General features: G+C 32.4%; 4 protein-coding genes across 6 annotated transcripts; 1 reads left to right on the top strand and 3 right to left on the bottom strand.

Moving 5' to 3' along the window:
* Positions 1–2,711: 2,711 nt before the first annotated feature.
* LOC133694180 (pectinesterase inhibitor-like) lies at positions 2,712–3,257 on the top strand. Its single transcript, XM_062115643.1, has one exon. It carries the CDS (start codon positions 2,712–2,714, stop codon positions 3,255–3,257), a length of 546 nt encoding a protein of 181 aa, XP_061971627.1.
* A 2,087-nt stretch (positions 3,258–5,344) lies between these two features.
* Positions 5,345–6,755, bottom strand: LOC133693983 (probable xyloglucan endotransglucosylase/hydrolase protein 23). The gene is made up of 3 exons (XM_062115376.1): positions 6,423–6,755; positions 6,136–6,329; positions 5,345–5,911 (listed from the first exon to the last, which is right to left on the bottom strand). Exons 1-3 carry the CDS (start codon positions 6,708–6,710, stop codon positions 5,518–5,520), a joined length of 876 nt encoding a protein of 291 aa, XP_061971360.1. The 5' UTR covers positions 6,711–6,755; the 3' UTR covers positions 5,345–5,517.
* Positions 6,756–9,064: 2,309 nt separating this feature from the next.
* Positions 9,065–12,079, bottom strand: LOC133693985 (ADP-ribosylation factor). Of its 2 annotated transcripts, XM_062115381.1 has the most exons (7): positions 11,926–12,079; positions 11,184–11,347; positions 11,017–11,087; positions 9,812–9,931; positions 9,614–9,732; positions 9,442–9,523; positions 9,065–9,359 (listed from the first exon to the last, which is right to left on the bottom strand). In XM_062115381.1, exons 2-7 carry the CDS (start codon positions 11,329–11,331, stop codon positions 9,354–9,356), a joined length of 546 nt encoding a protein of 181 aa, XP_061971365.1. In that variant the 5' UTR covers positions 11,332–11,347; positions 11,926–12,079; the 3' UTR covers positions 9,065–9,353. The 2 variants fall into 2 exon arrangements, with proteins under 2 accessions (XP_061971365.1, XP_061971364.1); XM_062115380.1 differs by lacking the exon at positions 9,065–9,359 and having other exon boundaries at positions 9,430–9,523.
* A 1,991-nt stretch (positions 12,080–14,070) lies between these two features.
* Positions 14,071–16,898, bottom strand: LOC133693984 (ADP-ribosylation factor-like). Of its 2 annotated transcripts, XM_062115379.1 has the most exons (7): positions 16,793–16,898; positions 15,974–16,137; positions 15,809–15,879; positions 14,731–14,850; positions 14,532–14,650; positions 14,370–14,451; positions 14,071–14,283 (listed from the first exon to the last, which is right to left on the bottom strand). In XM_062115379.1, exons 2-7 carry the CDS (start codon positions 16,119–16,121, stop codon positions 14,278–14,280), a joined length of 546 nt encoding a protein of 181 aa, XP_061971363.1. In that variant the 5' UTR covers positions 16,122–16,137; positions 16,793–16,898; the 3' UTR covers positions 14,071–14,277. The 2 variants fall into 2 exon arrangements, with proteins under 2 accessions (XP_061971363.1, XP_061971362.1); XM_062115378.1 differs by having other exon boundaries at positions 14,195–14,451.
* Positions 16,899–17,845: the final 947 nt, after the last annotated feature.

The raw sequence follows: 17,845 nt of genomic DNA, 5'->3' as shown, positions 1-17,845 counted from the left end.
ATGCTCCTTCCAAACCAGCTGTTAATACGTTAGAGAAGGTTCATGCTGGCTATTGAAATGAAAGGTAAGTTTCCTTCCTTGTTACCAAGACCTGCAAGCCAAGCTTGAAAAGCCTCACCAACTCTCTCAGCAAACACAGTATGAGCAAATCTCTCTATACCTGTCCCAATGTAAATCTTTTCTTAGAACTTGTGCGAGTCAGATCCCAATAAACTCTGCAGCTTTTAATGGTATTAACAAAAGAATGGTGTTAACCTGTGGAACTACTCTGAGTGTCAACGAATATGTTCTTGAAAGGGTCAATTGAGACATTGTTGGCTACTGCATAGACTAGCTTGAGGCTTTTCAAGACTAGTTTGCACAAATATCAAATATTTGGTGAAAAAAACTATCATGTATGTGGAATTTTGGATAACTGATGTATCAGGGCTGATGAATAGGGGATAAAATCTCTTTTCTCTTCTTTATTGTTGCATAATTTTTTCTTTCAAGATTATTGAACGTTAATGATGGAGCTAGTGAGTTAAAGAGGGGCTGCTCGAGTGTTGTGAATGGTAATGGAGGTGGAGGAATTGATGTTGTTTGTGGTTTTGAAGAAGAGAGAGAAGACAAATAACAATCATTTAAAATTTATTTTTAACATTAATATATTAAAACAATTAAAAATATTAAAATAATTAATCCAAAACAAAAATAATTCAAATATTTTTAAAATCACGGTATCACTGCAAAACAAACACTGCCATAATAAAAATCAAGAGCCGATTATTTTCCAATTTTACATGTACTGATTAATTGACGAGTAGTATTTTTAAAGTATATATATGCCGATTGATTTCTGATTATTTGAAGATTAAATTCTGATTTAATGACCGAGTTTTTGAAACATACTAATTGGAAACTAATCGTCGATATTAATTTTTAACTCGTTGATTAACTAAAATATATTAATTGACTTATAGTCATCTATTTTGGCTCCCGATTAATTGATGAGTTTTTTCTTCGAATATTCTTTCTGTTAGACAGTAGAATTTATACAGAAAAAGGAGCAGAAATGAAGAAAGTGCAGAGAATAGAAAGGAAGAAGAATAAAGAATGAATCTGTTTATACAGAAAAGCAGAAGATGAAATTCATGCACTGTTACATTATTACTTTTGCTTGACTGTTTACATTACTATTTCTCACTTTATATATGCAGTATTGGAAGATACTACACGAAGAACATGCTTTTTTTTACACTCAATATAATGCTAACAGATTCTTTTTCTCTAACAAACACTACTAACAGAATGCTAACAATATTAATTACTAATCTTCTGACACCTAGCATCATTAGAACCGTTGATATCTTTACACTTTCAAGATTATTGCACATAAGTTTTTGGTTATATTTTAATTACGGAGTTTTTGAAACATACTAATTGGAAACTAATCGTCGATAGTAATTTTTAACTCGCTGATTAACTAAAATATATTAATTGACTTATAGTCGTCTATTTTGGCTCCCGATTAATTGATGAGTTTTTTCTCCGAATATTCTTTCAAGATTATTGAACATAAGTTTTTGGTTATTTAAGAGCCTAGCCAATAATTAGCCAAAAAAATTAATTTAAGAAAAAAATGATGATGCATGATGATAGAGAGTATTATATCATTGAAATTAACTATGTTATGATTATTGGAATCAACCAACCCTGAAGAGTTGGCCTTGCTAGTTCATGAGATATATGTGCCTCTTTTTTTATTTTTAAATTGAAAAACCTTGAGGTCAGCATTATTTTTTGTTTGAATACACCATTCTAATTCTAATGAATATGTTCTTAAGAATTTTTAAAAATAAAATTTAGTCTCGATTAGTACCTAAGATCATTCAAAGATTCTCTTTAATTTTAAATTAAAAAAAGATTATTGATATTAGTTAGATTTGACTTTATGTGATATGTAATTAAGATGAGGGACTGATTTCCAGTATAGGTTCATTATATTTTAGAAAAAAAATTCAAATATAGAAATCAATTTTTCGGATTCATTTGAATTAGGAAAGAAATATAGCAATCTCTAAATTTTCTCGTTTACCTTTGAGTAATTATTATAATTAATTATTACTCAACTAAAATAAATTTTATTTCCTTTACTTCTTGTAAGGAATTAAATTTTAACTTCACTTACATCTTTCACTTCCATCACTACTTTTTTTTCTGTTAAAATAATTTCCTGAATTAAAAAAAAAATATTTACTACATCAAAACATTACATTAGTAATTACAATAGAAATAAAAGAAAATAACACGTTGCCTACAGTATCCCCATGACCATATATTAGGAAACAAAATCAATTTCTCTCCTTTTAATTCATACAAAGATCTTCATACAAAAATCTTTCATCTTTTACAAATATAATTATTTTTAGCATTTTAAAACTAATTAATGACTAAATATAGGATGATTTTTCCTTCCATGATTCCTTGAACCTTAATCTCAAAGTGGCAGGTACTTTACCGCATAATTTCTTTAGCATATGGGGCTTGATCATGCTTTCAACTCTTTCCTTCTTTTCAACCCTTTGCTTTACTCGGAACATCTTCTGAAACTTATATTTTCCTCGATAGACTTTCACACATATATATATACACAGGCAAAGGCATTCGCCACAGTACTCTCCTCTGTTGCGTATATCTCATCACTATATTCTAATTCTAACAGCAGAAACATGGCCTTTTCTCATTGTTTCTCCCTATTTGTTCCACTTCTAGTCATCATTCTCTTGACCAACCCTACCTTAAGTGAAGCCCAAGATTCCCAAGATTTAATCGACGAAGTATGTCGACAAATGGAAGACTATGGTTTCTGCAACAGGGTTTTTCATGAGAACATGAAAAGCTCCTCAATAGACTATGTTGGTCTCACAGCAATAGCAATGGACCAGACAATAACAAACGCAACCAACACTTACGAGTATATTTTGGATCTTCTAAGGAACACAACTGACCAATCATTGAGGAATGTTCTTGTTGCATGTGAGAATGCTTTTGGTATAGTGAAGTCGTCGTTCGGGGCTGCCTTGCAATCTTTTAACAGGAAAGATTATGATGATATGTTCAAGCTTGAACGGGTTGCACCGAGAGCACAAGCCAGCTGTGAAACGAGTTTCACTGCACCACCAAGTCCTCCAAATCCTTTGGCTGAAAGGAATAGGGAGATGAGGATTCTGATTACCATGGCTATTGCCTCTGGAAAGGAAATACTAAAGCGTTGATGTTTTTTGTTAGGCTTGTTAATCTGCAAGCAACCCTTCTCTAGTTTTAAAGCGTATTCGTTCATTTATATCGGTGGATTTATCCTCCATGGAATAAAATTTGAACCGTTCGTTTATTTTGATTCTTTCTCTTCCCAACTTTTTTCTTTATATATATATATATATATCGAACTTGAAAATAAGTGCCAAATACTATATAAATCCGTGTCATGTAACTTTTATAAATTAAGGGATTCTAAGTTAAATCCAAAATCCATAATTAAATAACAATAATGACATAAAAGTGAAGGATAAATAGTTTATTACAAGTAAAAAAAATTTAAAGATTAAAAATACTATAAATATTAGAATTAATTTAAAAATATTTAATTTTATTCAATTATATTCTCACTTATCAAAAAGCTATTATAACTATTTATATAGAAAAAAAAACATTAATAATACTGAGTATAAAAATAACAAATAAATAAAGTTAACTATGAAAAATATTTATTTTTCTAAAAAAATTTTACATTAGTTTTTCTTGATTGAAAAGAACTCGTAATTGAGTTCAGTCTTCAGTTAAAAAATGTTTTCCATTAAGAATATTTTTTGTGCATGAATCACCCTATCATGAATTCCTAACTTTTTTGTGCAGATCATCTCATTATAAATTCCTTACATAATACATTTGTGCATACGGTCTTATCACGGGTCTCACCATTAGGATTTCGAATGAAAACAATTGATGTAAAAAAAAAAAACATTATAGTTAGATCCTAAACATCTTTTTCTCGAGGAAGAACTTCTTCATCCCCTCTTATATAAACATGTTCTATTATACAACCTCTTGCAACTATGATTATTTTACAACATATAACAAAGCAAAATAATTGTTAAGGATTATTGGATTTTAATACCAATTAATGCAGGCAGTAGCGAAAGATAAAAGATTTATTATAAGTCAAAAACTTTTAAAACTAAAAACACCATAAATATAAAAAAATCAAAATACTTAATTTTATTCCTCTATATTTCCACTTGTCAAATGGCTATTAATTCATTACATAGAAAAAACTACAAAACCCTAATAATATTGAATAAAACAAATAAACTAAGAAAAATATATATTTTTTTAAAAAGCTCACGCGTCAAATAAGTTTAGTTAATTGTAAACCAATTTTTAATTGACCTAAACAAACACAAAAGGATAGTGGGTGTACCAAAAACACATGAAAAAGAAAGAAAAAAGTACAGGAGTTTCTCTTTGCTATGAGTAATTCAATCTAGCCTCTATTCACCATTTAAGGTTTTCATCTCTCTCAACATGTCCCAGGTTTGGCAAGACCAGCTTTGCATGTACCGACCCCTTAACCAACATAATTACAATACAAGCTTTGATGCTAACTTTATTACTGGTCCAAGCCTATTAAATGTGTGTTTAATAACGTGTTTCAATTAATTTTTTAAATTAAAAAATATTAAATTTAATATTTTTTACATGTATTTTTTTTTATTTTGCTATGTTAAAAATTTAAGAAAAATATAAAAAAAATTATAATTAAAATATGTTTTTAATTATAAAACACTTTTAAAAATCACTATTTAATTTCATTACAAAACACAGTAATTGACGTTGCCCATACGAGGGTGTTTAAGAATGCTTTTCAAAAGTGCTTCTGGAAAAATTTAAATTTTTTTTTGCTTTGAATTAATATGTTTTTGATGTTTTCAAATTATTTTGATGTGCTGATCTCAAAAATAATTTTTTAAAAATAAAAAAAATATTATTGACATACTTTTCTAAGTAAAAAACACTTTGAAAAACAACAGCAACCACACTTCCAAACACGCTCGACCTCTCTCTTGCAAAATACATCAAACTTTGAAGTCATTGCTTTAGCACAATGACAGCTTTTCAAGATTTACAGTTTAGCAATAAAATTTGATACTTCAATTTAGAAGGTTTCAGGTCTAAAATTTAAACTGTTTGGTGTAGATTCATGGGAATACAAGGACTGTTTCATTTATGTGGGATCCAATACTTGATTGCTAGATGTTTTGATGAAGAAAAAAAAATTAATTACAAAGTTAAGGATTCTGTAATATTAGTTCTTAAATCGAACACGTATATATTATTGGAAAACATTGAAACAAACAAAAATAAAAATCATACATACATTTATTAATTAATCTGTAATTTGCATGAGTAAAAACAATGAAAGAAATTAATTATTAATATAAACCATGCATTGCTGGGTGACTGCGTCTACTTCTCCCTCTAAGACATGTTGCATTCTGGAGGAAATCCCTGGGGAAACCTCTTGGCATCTGCGCAATAATTATATATCATGTTGTTCGTTTGGACCCATTGAAGCTTATCAAGATTTGCTGAATCAAGATCCTCTGAAAGCCAAGAAGGAGGGGAGAAATTATTTGAATCACAAGAAGATGCACCGTTGAACCAAACACAAGCATTATTAGCATTGAAGTTCGTGTAGGAGGCAGTGAAAGGAGCTTGTGACCAATCAGTCTTGACGAGACCACCTCTTGTAGCCCAGTTATCTGCATTCCATAAAGTAGAGTAGAGTCTCATTGGTTGATACTTTGGAAATGGAACACCAATCGATTCCATGTTCTTGAACTCCCTAAAAGGGGTGCCATCTACGAAGAAGCTGACACAAATGAGAAGGAAAATGTTAGCTAAACAAAGAAAATTTAAGGTAGCAAAAGGAATATATATTGTATAATATGATAATGGTTGATTTTTAAAATGTTTTTTACTTAAAAATACATTAAATAATCTAACTTTTTTAAAATATTACTTGAAACACAATTCCAAGCTACCTCTAAAAACGTATAATCTTGGATTTAGATATGGGAGCAAGTGTTAGCTTACATGATTCTTTGTGGGTTCCAAAGGATGGAATAGGTGTGGAAATCAGCAGTTGGATCAAACCAGAGATAAAATTGTTGCTCCTTGTCGCCTTTGCCTTGGCTATACACATTAGTATGAAGAATGTAAGGATCTCCACTCAAGTTCCCCAAGAACTCAAAGTCTATCTCATCCCAGGCCGACCCTTTTGATTGTAACTGAAAATTAATAAACCAACAGAGATTAATAACACTAAGAGCAAATGTTAAATTTCTGTACTCAAAATAGTCATTAATATTAAGAAAACTTACGTAGTAGGCAGTTACAGTGCCAGCAGAGTTGCCAGGGACAAGCTTGAGTTGCATATCAATCTTTCCGAACAAATACTCATTCTTGGATTGGAATCCTGAGCCAGAAGCTTGGTCAAGATTGAGATTGAGAAGCTCACCATCGTTGAGTATCATAGCACGCCAATCTCCCCACATAATATCGAAGTCTTGGTAGAAGTTACCAAGAGATGACCCCATCAAAGAAGCAAGTGTAAACAAGACCAATACCACCGACATTGGAACCCTTGAAGAAGCAAGAAAAGAAGCCATTGAGAGAAATTTAGAGAGTTTTTGTTTTTTGTTTTTTTGCAAGAAAATTAGTTGTTTTGAAGTGAGGAGATGGCGCATGATTTGGTGGGTATTTATAGGAGAAGTTGTGGCAGTGGATGAGATGTGCCTTGGAAGGAAGGAAGGTGCATTTCAGCTGTGGCCAGTTGGACAGATATTGTAAGGAATTTGGCTGTAATCAATGACGTGCACAGAGAAGTCACTGAACGCGGTTTTGCATGGATAATTCTTGATGAAAATGATGGAGATTAATTGGTGGTTTAAGATGGTTTCTTCCAGCAGTCATCAAGCTGTTGATTCGTTGGTCCACTGCTTCCACGCACCGTGTTTTTCTTACCTAGACCACCACCGTCGCCAACGAGTCGATGGTGAGCATGCAGTGGATTTGGTATGTGCATCTAAGCAGTAAAGTTGCTACAATATATATATCAAAAATCAAAATTAAAATACTAATATAAATTATATTTTAAAAATTTGTCATTTTTAGATGAAGATGTTTTTAATGTGATACCATAATCTAAATTATTAAATAATACGAATTCTACTTTCACAATGCCGGCCCATTTCCTCCTCTAATTAAAGTTTTATCCAAAGTTTTTAAATCAGTCTCGGTGGTAGACCCGAGCCAAGCTTCTGGTCATGGTTTTTTCCCGAGTCAACGGGTTTTGATCGAGTCATCCGGATTAACCCTAAATTTTTTTATATATATAAATCAAAATGACATTATTTTGGTTAAAAAAAAGTCAATAGGTTGCAACAGGGTTTTTGACTGGATCTTGCCGCGAGTCACCCGGCTTTTTGACTTCCCTTATTTTTCTTAAACATAGTCCAATTCCAGCCCTGGATCAGTCGGGTCCTGGATCGACCTATCAGTCCAGGTTTTAATTAAAACTATGATTTTATTTGTTTGCTTGAAAGCAATTTAATTTTAAAAAGTGGTTTTTATAGAGAGTAAAATCTTGAAAAATTAATTATTTTTCGATGTTTGACATATAATTAACAGTTTTATGAAAGATAAATTGAAAAATATTTTCTAGTTTCTAGCTATACCATGAAAAATAAACTTGAAAATTATTGATTTTTTTTTCAAGTTTATCTAACATATATAAAACATTAAATTTAACTATTTGATCATTTACAAAAAAAAAAAAAAGAGAGAGATATAATAAAGTGTTAATGATGGGGGAAATGAATTTATTATATCATATATTTATATAAAGCTTCATTATTTTACTATATAAATAATATAAGTATTTTAAATATAACCTTATTAAATAATTTTAAAGTAAAATCTATTGATATTTTTTCATTTTTAAAACCTTAAAATAATTTTTTTTTCATATTGAAAAGGAAAAATTAATTAATAGTAATGGTAAGTTAAGAGTTAGATATTTGGGTTTTTTTTAGTGTCAAGATTTTATATTGAGTATAAATAGATACAAAAATTCGAGAGGGAGAGAAAGGAAGGTGTTTTGATGAGGCTAGCAATCGGAGGAGAGAAGTGTTTTTTTGGAGATTAGAAAAGGAAAACACTTTCCTTTTGGAAGGGCTAGTTTTTTTTTTTTTGGGAAACCATTTTCTTAAAAACTACTTTCCTAAAGTTCACCAAATATGAAAAAGTGGAAAAAATGGTTCGAGGGGGAAGCTAAAAAAAAATGTTTGAGGGGGTGTGTCGTTTTATGTTAGAAATTAAGTACTTATTTTAACCTCATCTTAAATAAATATGGTATATTTATCAGAAACTTTTTTTATTTTATGAGATGATTTGTCAAATTATTGTGATACTAATAAGAGAAAAAAAATAAAAGAGAGCATATAACAAAATACTATTTATTTAAGAAATTAATTATGAATGATTATTTCTAAAAAAAATGGTTGATTATTTTTTCAAGAGTGTATATTTTTTATTTCTTGATGAATAATTGAAAAGATAAGAAATACATATTGTTATTATATGTATTTGATATTTTAATGCATTATTATTTTAAAATATATCAAAATAATTTTTTTATATTGTATACATTGAAAAAACTAAAAATAACATTAATTATGTTTTTCTAAAGTAAAACGCTTTTGAAATATACTTATAAACAAACACAGCTACATTTCCGATCAATACCTTAAGAGGGGAGGATACAATGCTAGCAAGCTTAGAAGGAAAAAACCAGAACCAAAGCATTATAAATTTATGATGTCTGCAGAAAAGTCTGATCAGGACTGTTCATCGTTCGTGCAAACTGATAATAGAAATCAAATGGACAACATTCGCCGAAATATAGCGTACATTGCAATATATTAACTACACAAAAAATTGCCATCAAGCAATGGCCGGTCAATGAAAGAAACATTAATCTCGCAGAGCTCCACTAGCAATAAACTTGTATCAAGATACATCATGTTAAAGCTGTGAATCATGAATTATTTCAAAACTATAGGGATAATTAGTCAATTTCTATTACAGTAATAATATCTTACACAACCAAAGATACATTCTCTTGCCGATTACAGGATATGAAATCCGCAAACACCAAACCTAGCAAGATTCCCAAAGTAGGTGCAAACACCGAACCTAGCAAGATTCCCAAAGTAAGGGCGATCCAAAAAGTTGCATGATCAACCCATTTCTTAAGCCTGCCACAATTCATTAGCCAAAGTTACAACCAACAAAACACGGATTTCTACCATTGTTTCCTACAAAACACTATGACCCTACCTTGCTAGCAATGTTGTTGGAAAGCCAGTCTAGTCCTTCGTAAAGACCTTCACCAGAAGTGGCACAAGTGCTCTGGATATACCTGCAACAGACATAAAGATCAGATGACATCAATGAATATTAAATAGAAGCAAACTATCCAGAATTTTGCAATGGAGATATTAACAATTACCAGTGGCGTTGACGAAGAGAATGAAGACCAAGCTTATCTGTGATTTCAGCAGCATTCATAGCATTTGGAAGATCTTGCTTGTTTGCAAAAACAAGTAGCACAGCATCCCTCAATTCATCCTACTCAGAATAAAATTTCATTATTAAGATGCGCAAAACCACGAGAAAACATTAAGAACTAAGGCTGGCTTATGGCTACCTCGTTCAACATCCTGTGCAGCTCATCCCTAGCTTCAACAACACGGTCACGATCATTGCTATCAACCACAAAGATGAGCCCTTGAGTGTTTTGGAAATAATGTCTCCACAAAGGTCGAATCTGTGCAAATTAGAAAAACAATTTGACAAACAATTCTTTTTTATCAACATAAGAAAATAAGATCCAAGATGTCGTTGAATGCAAGACAAGGTGTTGACTTGAGTGACAGATTGTACAAAAGCAGTAATTTTTAGTACATAATTTCAACAATTAAAGCTAAAATTACATCCTTATTTGATCAACATAAGAGATAAAGAGCATACGACAACAAACAGGGAAATAGTCAAGGAAACGATGATAGAGAGACTGGCAACTCAACTATTCATTTCTTAGACAATTCATTAAATGCATAGAGAAACATGTAAGCAATCCCATTTATGATTCCGGATATGTAATTTATGTTAATGTACACCCCAGCTTGGATACCATTACCTCACAAAGACAAAGGAAAAAACTGAAACACAAGGTGTCTTCAGTAATGTAGCTTCTGAATATGTTATGAGCTGGAGGAAGGCCAAATAGCCAGCACAAGACAGTCCATAATCACAGGCATCAGGAAAAAAAAACTTCAACCACTGAACATTCACAAACACATACAATGAAATGCCTGTCATATCATGGATAGACATTCCTAGCTCCGAAAAGAGCAGAATCATGAAAGACAAGAGTGCTCTGGTCAATATAGCTTATGTTTTTGTTGTTTGCTAATGACAAGCATCTAATCAGCAAGACTGCCATGAGAGCATATACATAACCAAAGAATAGAAACTTAGACAACAAAGGCATGTAAATGTGTAAAATTAAGAAGACAGAAAGTCTATACTCCAAGAATTTCAGCCATGCAATGGATAGTTCTCCTTGTAAGAAAGGTAAGGTTGTACACTAAAGTGGCTAGATCCACATAGTTTATGTTTTTTGTTTTGATATGATGGACAGATATCTAATCTGTAAAAGACCATTCACGAGCACATTTACATCAAAAGACAGCAAGTACAAGCATAAGTGCACATCATATCAGGTTTAGTCAATGATAGAGCAGAAAAACTTATGAAGCAGCAACTCGAAAGGATAAAAATTTAACTCATTTCCCTAATGTCACCATTATACTCAGAGTTGACATCACAAGATAACAGATTTTTTCAAACCTTGTCCTGGCCACCAACATCCCAGACAGTGAAGCTTATGTTCTTGTATTCCACGGTCTCCACATTAAACCCTGAAAGGAGGCTACATATAAGCATCCTTTGCAAGAAAACACAATAAATTCAGTACTAAACAGCTCTATAGTACCAATGATATTTTGATAACATACCAATTGTTGGAATAGTGGTGACAATCTCTCCGAGCTTGAGCTTGTACAAGATGGTGGTCTTACCAGCAGCATCAAGACCCACCATGAGAATTCTCATTTCTTTCTTGGCAAACAGACGGCTAAAAAGCTTAGTGAATGAGAGCCCCATCTTTCCAAGTTCTTAGCTGCATCAAAAACAAATCAGCAAATAAAAAAAACAACAATCAAAATTACAGAAATAGATCACTATTACATCAACCTTAACATGCTATCATTCACACAAATCAATCAAAATAAAAATAGATAGATGTACAAGCAAGATCTCCACACACATCCTCTCACAAATACAAGCAAAGTCTTCCCTTTTTTATACCATTTCACAAATCACACAATCCAATCCATTAACAAACAAATCATAAACAAAAAAATATCAAAAATTTTACACATTACAATGCCTGGCCCTTTCAATTCCATCATTTTCCTTTCATTATTTCACACCAAACTTCATGATCTCCCTTTTATCCATTCAAACAAACAAAACATGCAAAAGGGTCATAAAAGTATTCAACAAACACCCCTAAAACAGATCCAATCTAACATGGGTCAGATCTATGAACCATTCAAAACAAAACCAAAAAAGATTTTTTTGTTTTTTTTAAAAAACAAACTTTAGAACCAAATTAAGACTACTCAAGTTCTACAGTAACAACATCGACAACCAATATAAACATACAGAAAATGAGAGAGAGTTGGAAAAGCTTACAGAGATGCAGAGGAAGAGAGAGGGCAGGATCTGCAGAGAAGCTGTGCAGAGAGGGGGCTGAAACAAATGAGAAAGAGAAACGGATGGCCTATCTATGAGCGCTGGGAATTTAGATATGGATGAAAGTTAGCGGCGTTAATGGGTTCACGACGTTAGTGTCGAAGTGAGATTTTTTGTGGACCCTACATTTAATTTTGGATGGTTGATTTATTATATTGCTACTCACTAGTAATTATTTTCTTATTTTAGCATGGGAGCAAATTATAAATTTACCCTATAATATAGGATAATTTTAACTAATTGTTTTTATTCTATTTATTTTTCTCAATAAATTTTATAATTAATTTTTATAAAAAATTTATGTTAAAAATCTACTTTTAATTTCGATGATTATGATTTATGACCATTCTTCTCCTTTAAATCCCCATTATTTTCAATTAAATTTGCTTGTTTTATATGTTGAATTTGAAGTCACAAGGGAACAGCTAGAGAAAAAAAATCATAAATTTCTCATTTAAATATGAATTATTATTTTTATATCTATTTATGTGAGGTCCACAATCAAGTGTTTCATGATTTTTTAAGAAACAATATAGTGCTTAATTCACAATTATATGTTTATTATTATGGTAACTTTTTCATGTTTAACAAAATAGATTTTAAAAAATACTTTTAATTATAGCTTTAAAAATATATGAATGGTTAGAACAATTTTGAGATTGATTTTTCATGTCTATACGAGAGGAAAAGCTTTCAATGTTGTGTATATATATACATAATAGAGGCTTCGATGTTCTGGAGAATCTTGTGATTGAGAAAGGCATATTACTGTCGGGGAAAAAAAAAGGTAAAAGAGGGAAGGCATAATTGAATGTGGCCAATATGTCTGCCAATTGGAAGAATCTATTGCCATGCTCATCTTCCTATTGCCTACATGAGATTCTGCCTGGACAGCATGGTCTGGTCAAGATCTTCACCAGAGAAAGTGGCTTTTGTTGTAAGCATTCGTTCCTTTCTTCTTCTTTTGACCTCTAATTGGCAACTCTCCTGTCTTCTTTTCTACTCGATCTTTCTACTTGAACCACTGGCACTTCTGTCCATCCATCCTGGCAAAGAGCAACCTAGAAACTGAAACCTGAGTGGCAACACCTGTTGCCAACAGGAAGGCTCTTGATTTTTGTAAGAAAAAAGAGGAGTTTCGACAAGAGCTTCAAATTCCGAGGGAGAAAAAAATCTTTTTGAGGGTAAAAAACGATAGCTAAGATGTTGCTGCAGAGAGTTTAAGGAATGGATCCATAATCCTTGCCTTCTATCAGAGTATCTTTCCATGAATGATTCTGTAGAATTCACAAGTCAAAAGTACATTTATCTCATCGTTTAGATTTTGTTAAAGAGGGTAAGAAATCATTCATTTCAACCTCTACAAACTCATCAGCAATGCTAGTCCCTTTATATGCAGCGTTCCTTTCTTCTACAATCGATTCTACCTTTCGAAAATATTGATAACACGACTGGGACATGGTGTTTGATGAACAGATTGTTGCGCAGGCATTTTGGGAGATGGTCAAGGGTATCTGTAGGAGAAGTTACGTAGAAAAGATTGGTCGAAGCCAGTGCCTATCTTGCATACACTTCCATGGAAGGAAGTTATGAAGAAAGGTCGCTTGTGAATCAACAAAACAAAAGCCGTTATCCATTTGCCAAATTTGGCATTCATTTTAATTGTTGTTTGGGAGCTCGACAGACCATGGACGCACCCCGCCTCGAGTGTTGAGCCAGCCCGCATCAACTACCGAAAAAACAGTGGTTTTTTTTATTTAATAAAACAGCATTATTTTAAACAAAAATTTTTTAAAAAAATCTTGAAAATAACCTGGCCGATCTGACTCAAGTCAAACTTTACAACATTATTCGTTCTAATTGATTCTTCAAGAGCACTAACTGATAAATCAACCCTCAAAGGCAAGGTTCAACAATCACTAGAAAAGTGCACGGTTCTGCATAACAGAAAGTTCAGAAAGTACATCCTGCGATAACCAATACTACAGGGCAAAATAGCTACTACAGACATCAAGCATTGGCTGGTCAATGAAAAAATCTGCAAAAGCTCCTCCATCATAAGCTTTGAAGCAAAGGCACAATTACTTAAGAAACTGTGAATCATTAATTATTTTGGTGTATATATGGATAATTTGCCAATTTCTATTACAGTAACATTATCTTATAAAACCAAACAAATACATTCTTCTCTTGCCAATATTACAACAAATTGGAATCCTCGAACATCAAACAACCAAATAATATTCCCAAACTGAAGCAGAATGCTACAAAAAGAATCAGAAAACCCATCTCTTAAGCCTGCCACAATCATCACACAAAGTTACTTTTAACACGACCCAAACATCTTTTTTATTATCACTTCAAACAAATTATTATGACCATACCTTGTTAGCAATGTTGTTAGATAGCCAGTCAAGTCCCTCATAGAGGCCCTCACCAGAAGTGGCACAGGTGCTCTGGATATACCTGAAATAAAACACAGATTGGATGGCATATATGTAACAGCAAACTATCAACATATTCAAAATGGAGATATTATCATTTACCAGTGGCGTTGACGAAGCGAATGAAGACCAAGTTTATCTGTAATTTCAGCAGCATTCATAGCATTTGGAAGATCTTGCTTGTTAGCAAACACAAGTAGCACAGCATCCCTCAATTCATCCTATTCAGAAAATAAATTTTCATCATTACAAGACAAAAGCAACAAAGGCAGAAGTTAAGAAGTAAATCTTATGGCCATACCTCATTCAACATCCGATGCAGCTCATCCCTAGCTTCAACCACACGGTCACGATCATTGCTATCCACCACAAAGATGAGCCCTTGAGTGTTTTGGAAATAATGTCTCCACAATGGTCGAATCTGTGCAGATCAGATAAGTAAATTGAAAAACAATTCTTTTTTCATGAAACATGTAAAATATGAAAAGAATACAATACCCAAAATAACAAGGAAATAAGACAGAAGATGTCTCCTATCTCCTAGGCGATAGACTGCACATGAGCAGGTGGTTTTTTCTACACATGCTTCCAAATCAACTTGAATTACATCCTTACTTGATCAGCATTAAAGATAATGCAACCAAAATGCATTTCACATAACATAATCAAACATTGATATATGATTTATGGTGTACACCACAGCATTGAAAGCTTTTCCTCACAGAGACAGGAGAAACTAAAATAAAACTGTGGATTCATTAATGTAGCTTATGAATATGTTGTGTGCTAGTGGAAGACAACTAGCCAGCACAAGACCGTCGATAAGCACATGCACCTAAACAACCAAAAACTTCAAACCAGACAACATTTACAACCATGGACAACAAAATGTCGCCATGTCATGGATTGTCATTCCTCATTCCAACAAGGGGAAAAACATGAAAGACAAGATGGCTCTACTCATTATAGCTTATGTATTTCTTGTGTGCTAATGACAAAGCATATAATCAGCACTAGACTGTCCATAAGCAAATAGACAACAAGGGTATGTGCAAGGGCACAAATGCTTAAATAGTAAAATTTCAGCCATGCAATGGTTATCTTTCCCTTCATGCCGAAAAAGGAAAGATTGCAACATTAACTGGCTAAATCCATGTAGCTTATGATTTGATTATGCGCTGAGGGAGCAATATCTAACCAGCACAAGACCGTCAACAAGCACATTTTAAAACCAGATTAAAGCACAAACATGAATAGTGCCATATTTAGTCATTGACTAAAGATGAGACATTTACAATGCCGAGAAAACGATTTGATGCATTTTCATGATATTGTAATTATACCCGAAGTTCTCATTACAATTTACAGCATTTACATACCTTGTCCTGACCACCAACATCCCAGACAGTGAAGCTTATGTTCTTGTATTCTACAGTCTCCACATTGAACCCTGGATAGAAACAGACAATTAGCAAGAAAAACAAGAGCACAATAAATTCAGTACTAAATAACTTTAAAGTAATGGTAAGTTTCGAGTAACATACCAATTGTAGGGATAGTGGTGACAATCTCCCCAAGCTTGAGCTTGTACAAGATGGTGGTCTTACCAGCAGCATCAAGACCCACCATGAGAATTCTCATTTCTTTCTTGGCAAAGAGACGGCTAAAAAGCTTGGTGAATGAAAGCCCCATCTTTCCTAAATCTCACCTGCATCATAAAACCCAACAATCAATCTTTAAAAAAGATCACTTTTACATCCATTATAACATTTTCTCATTCACGCCAATGAAACAATCAAAATCAAACACTGCATGCAAGCAAGCAAGATCTTAAAACACATTTTCTTAAAAACACAAACAAAATCTTTCCTTTTTAACAACATTTCACATACGACACAAGGTTCAATCCATCAGGGCATAGCAAGATCTCAAAACACATTTTCTTACAAACACAAACAAAATCTTTCCTTTTTAACAACATTTCACATACGACACAAGGTCCAATCCATCAGGGCATTTAGAATCAACAATAAATCATACAGATCCAAGCTTGTATAAACAATGAAGTCCGTTCCTTTAAATTCCTCTATTTTCATTTCATTATTTCACACCAAAGCCAAATTTATAGATTCATAATCTTCTTAATGTCAATACCAGAAAACAAAACAAACAAAAGGGTCATTGAAAAACATAAGAAAAACACCAAAAACAGATCAAATCCAACAAGGGTCAGATCTAGGAACCTTCAAGAGAAAAATAAAAAAGACAAGCTATAGAACCAAAACAAGACTAATCCCGTCCGAATCCAGATCAAGATCTACAACAATAATAACAAAAGCAATAAAGAGAGGGGGATTGCTTACATATAGCGAGCGAGAGATAGAGAGAGGGCAGAGTACACAGAAGCTGCCCAGAGAGAGATCAAGGAAATGGAAAAAAGGGAGGCTCCATATATCAACCTGTGCTTTAATATGGGTGTGGTGAGTTAACAGCGTTAGAGACTTAACGATGTTAGGGTAAAAATTAAGTCAATTGGTGGACCCCAATTTTCACTGGTTTGATTTGTTAACATTGATAACCATTTTTATCCGATAATGAAACATAATTTTAAATTAATTTCTACATCAATCAAAACTAAATTTAATATTCAAACTATTTTAATATTGTTAATGACTTAACAATGTGTGGTAAAAAGGAGATCAATGTGCTGACCCCAATTTTCTTTCGTTTGATTTATTAATATTGATCACCACTTATTTTTTTCTTTTTTCTGTTAATAAAATACTCTCTGAAGTTTCTTATACTCGTGTAAATATTTTTTTATTGGATAGTAGAGTATGTTTTTAAACTAGCTTATATATCAATCAAAATTATATTTTATTTATTTCAAGTTTATTTATTTATTTATGAGTAGCATTACGCGATATAATTTGTTAAAAGCATGAATTAATAAAGTGCACCGAGCGGGCCACCTCGCAACACAAACGCACACACTCTTCAAGTATGCTTCGCGAAGAATATCTTGACTCATGCGGTTTTATATTATTTTATAGATTATGGGATATTTTAGAATTGTAACATTGGTGTTGGTTTAACGATATAAAAATATAAAAAAAAATTATTTTATAAATTTTTGTAGGGAACGCACTGCTTTTCCAGCCATGCTTTATGTGTCCATAGTTTGGTTTGGTCATCCTTTCAGCCCAAGAAAGAGATATTAATCTGCATAGCTTGAGAACCATGGAAGGATATATTATATTAACAATTAAGTCATACTTGTGTCGTTTTGTTCATGTCTATTCTTATCCCCCTCGCACCCTCGGAGATAAGTTAAGTGAGTGTTTAGAAATACGGTAATTCATGTATTTTACTTGAATTTAAAGTAAAAAAATACCATGCTCTACAATATTAAGCGC

The sequence above is a fragment of the Populus nigra genome, chromosome 5, assembly GCF_951802175.1.
Source record: "Populus nigra chromosome 5, ddPopNigr1.1, whole genome shotgun sequence".
Lineage (NCBI taxonomy): Eukaryota > Viridiplantae > Streptophyta > Magnoliopsida > Malpighiales > Salicaceae > Populus > Populus nigra.
This window is presented reverse-complemented; position numbering and strand designations above follow the sequence as displayed.

Excerpts from the sequence above, each read along its gene's own strand:
- LOC133694180 (XM_062115643.1), top strand. The coding sequence starts at position 2,712 with ATGGCCTTTTCTCATTGTTTCTCCCTATTTGTTCCACTTCTAGTCATC.
- LOC133693983 (XM_062115376.1), bottom strand. The coding sequence starts at position 6,710 with ATGGCTTCTTTTCTTGCTTCTTCAAGGGTTCCAATGTCGGTGGTATTG. Across the intron at positions 6,330-6,422 it reads GCACTGTAACTGCCTACTAC|TTACAATCAAAAGGGTCGGC; the intron begins GTAAGTTTTCTT and ends ATTAATTTTCAG. Across the intron at positions 5,912-6,135 it reads TGGAACCCACAAAGAATCAT|CTTCTTCGTAGATGGCACCC; the intron begins GTAAGCTAACAC and ends CATTTGTGTCAG.
- LOC133693985 (XM_062115380.1), bottom strand. The coding sequence starts at position 11,331 with ATGGGGCTCTCATTCACTAAGCTTTTTAGCCGTCTGTTTGCCAAGAAA. Across the intron at positions 11,088-11,183 it reads CACCACTATTCCAACAATTG|GGTTTAATGTGGAGACCGTG; the intron begins GTATGTTATCAA and ends GCCTCCTTTCAG. Across the intron at positions 9,733-9,811 it reads TGCACAGGATGTTGAACGAG|GATGAATTGAGGGATGCTGT; the intron begins GTAGCCATAAGC and ends TATTCTGAGTAG.
- LOC133693984 (XM_062115378.1), bottom strand. The coding sequence starts at position 16,121 with ATGGGGCTTTCATTCACCAAGCTTTTTAGCCGTCTCTTTGCCAAGAAA. Across the intron at positions 14,651-14,730 it reads TGCATCGGATGTTGAATGAG|GATGAATTGAGGGATGCTGT; the intron begins GTATGGCCATAA and ends TTTTCTGAATAG. Across the intron at positions 14,452-14,531 it reads TCGCTTCGTCAACGCCACTG|GTATATCCAGAGCACCTGTG; the intron begins GTAAATGATAAT and ends GTTTTATTTCAG.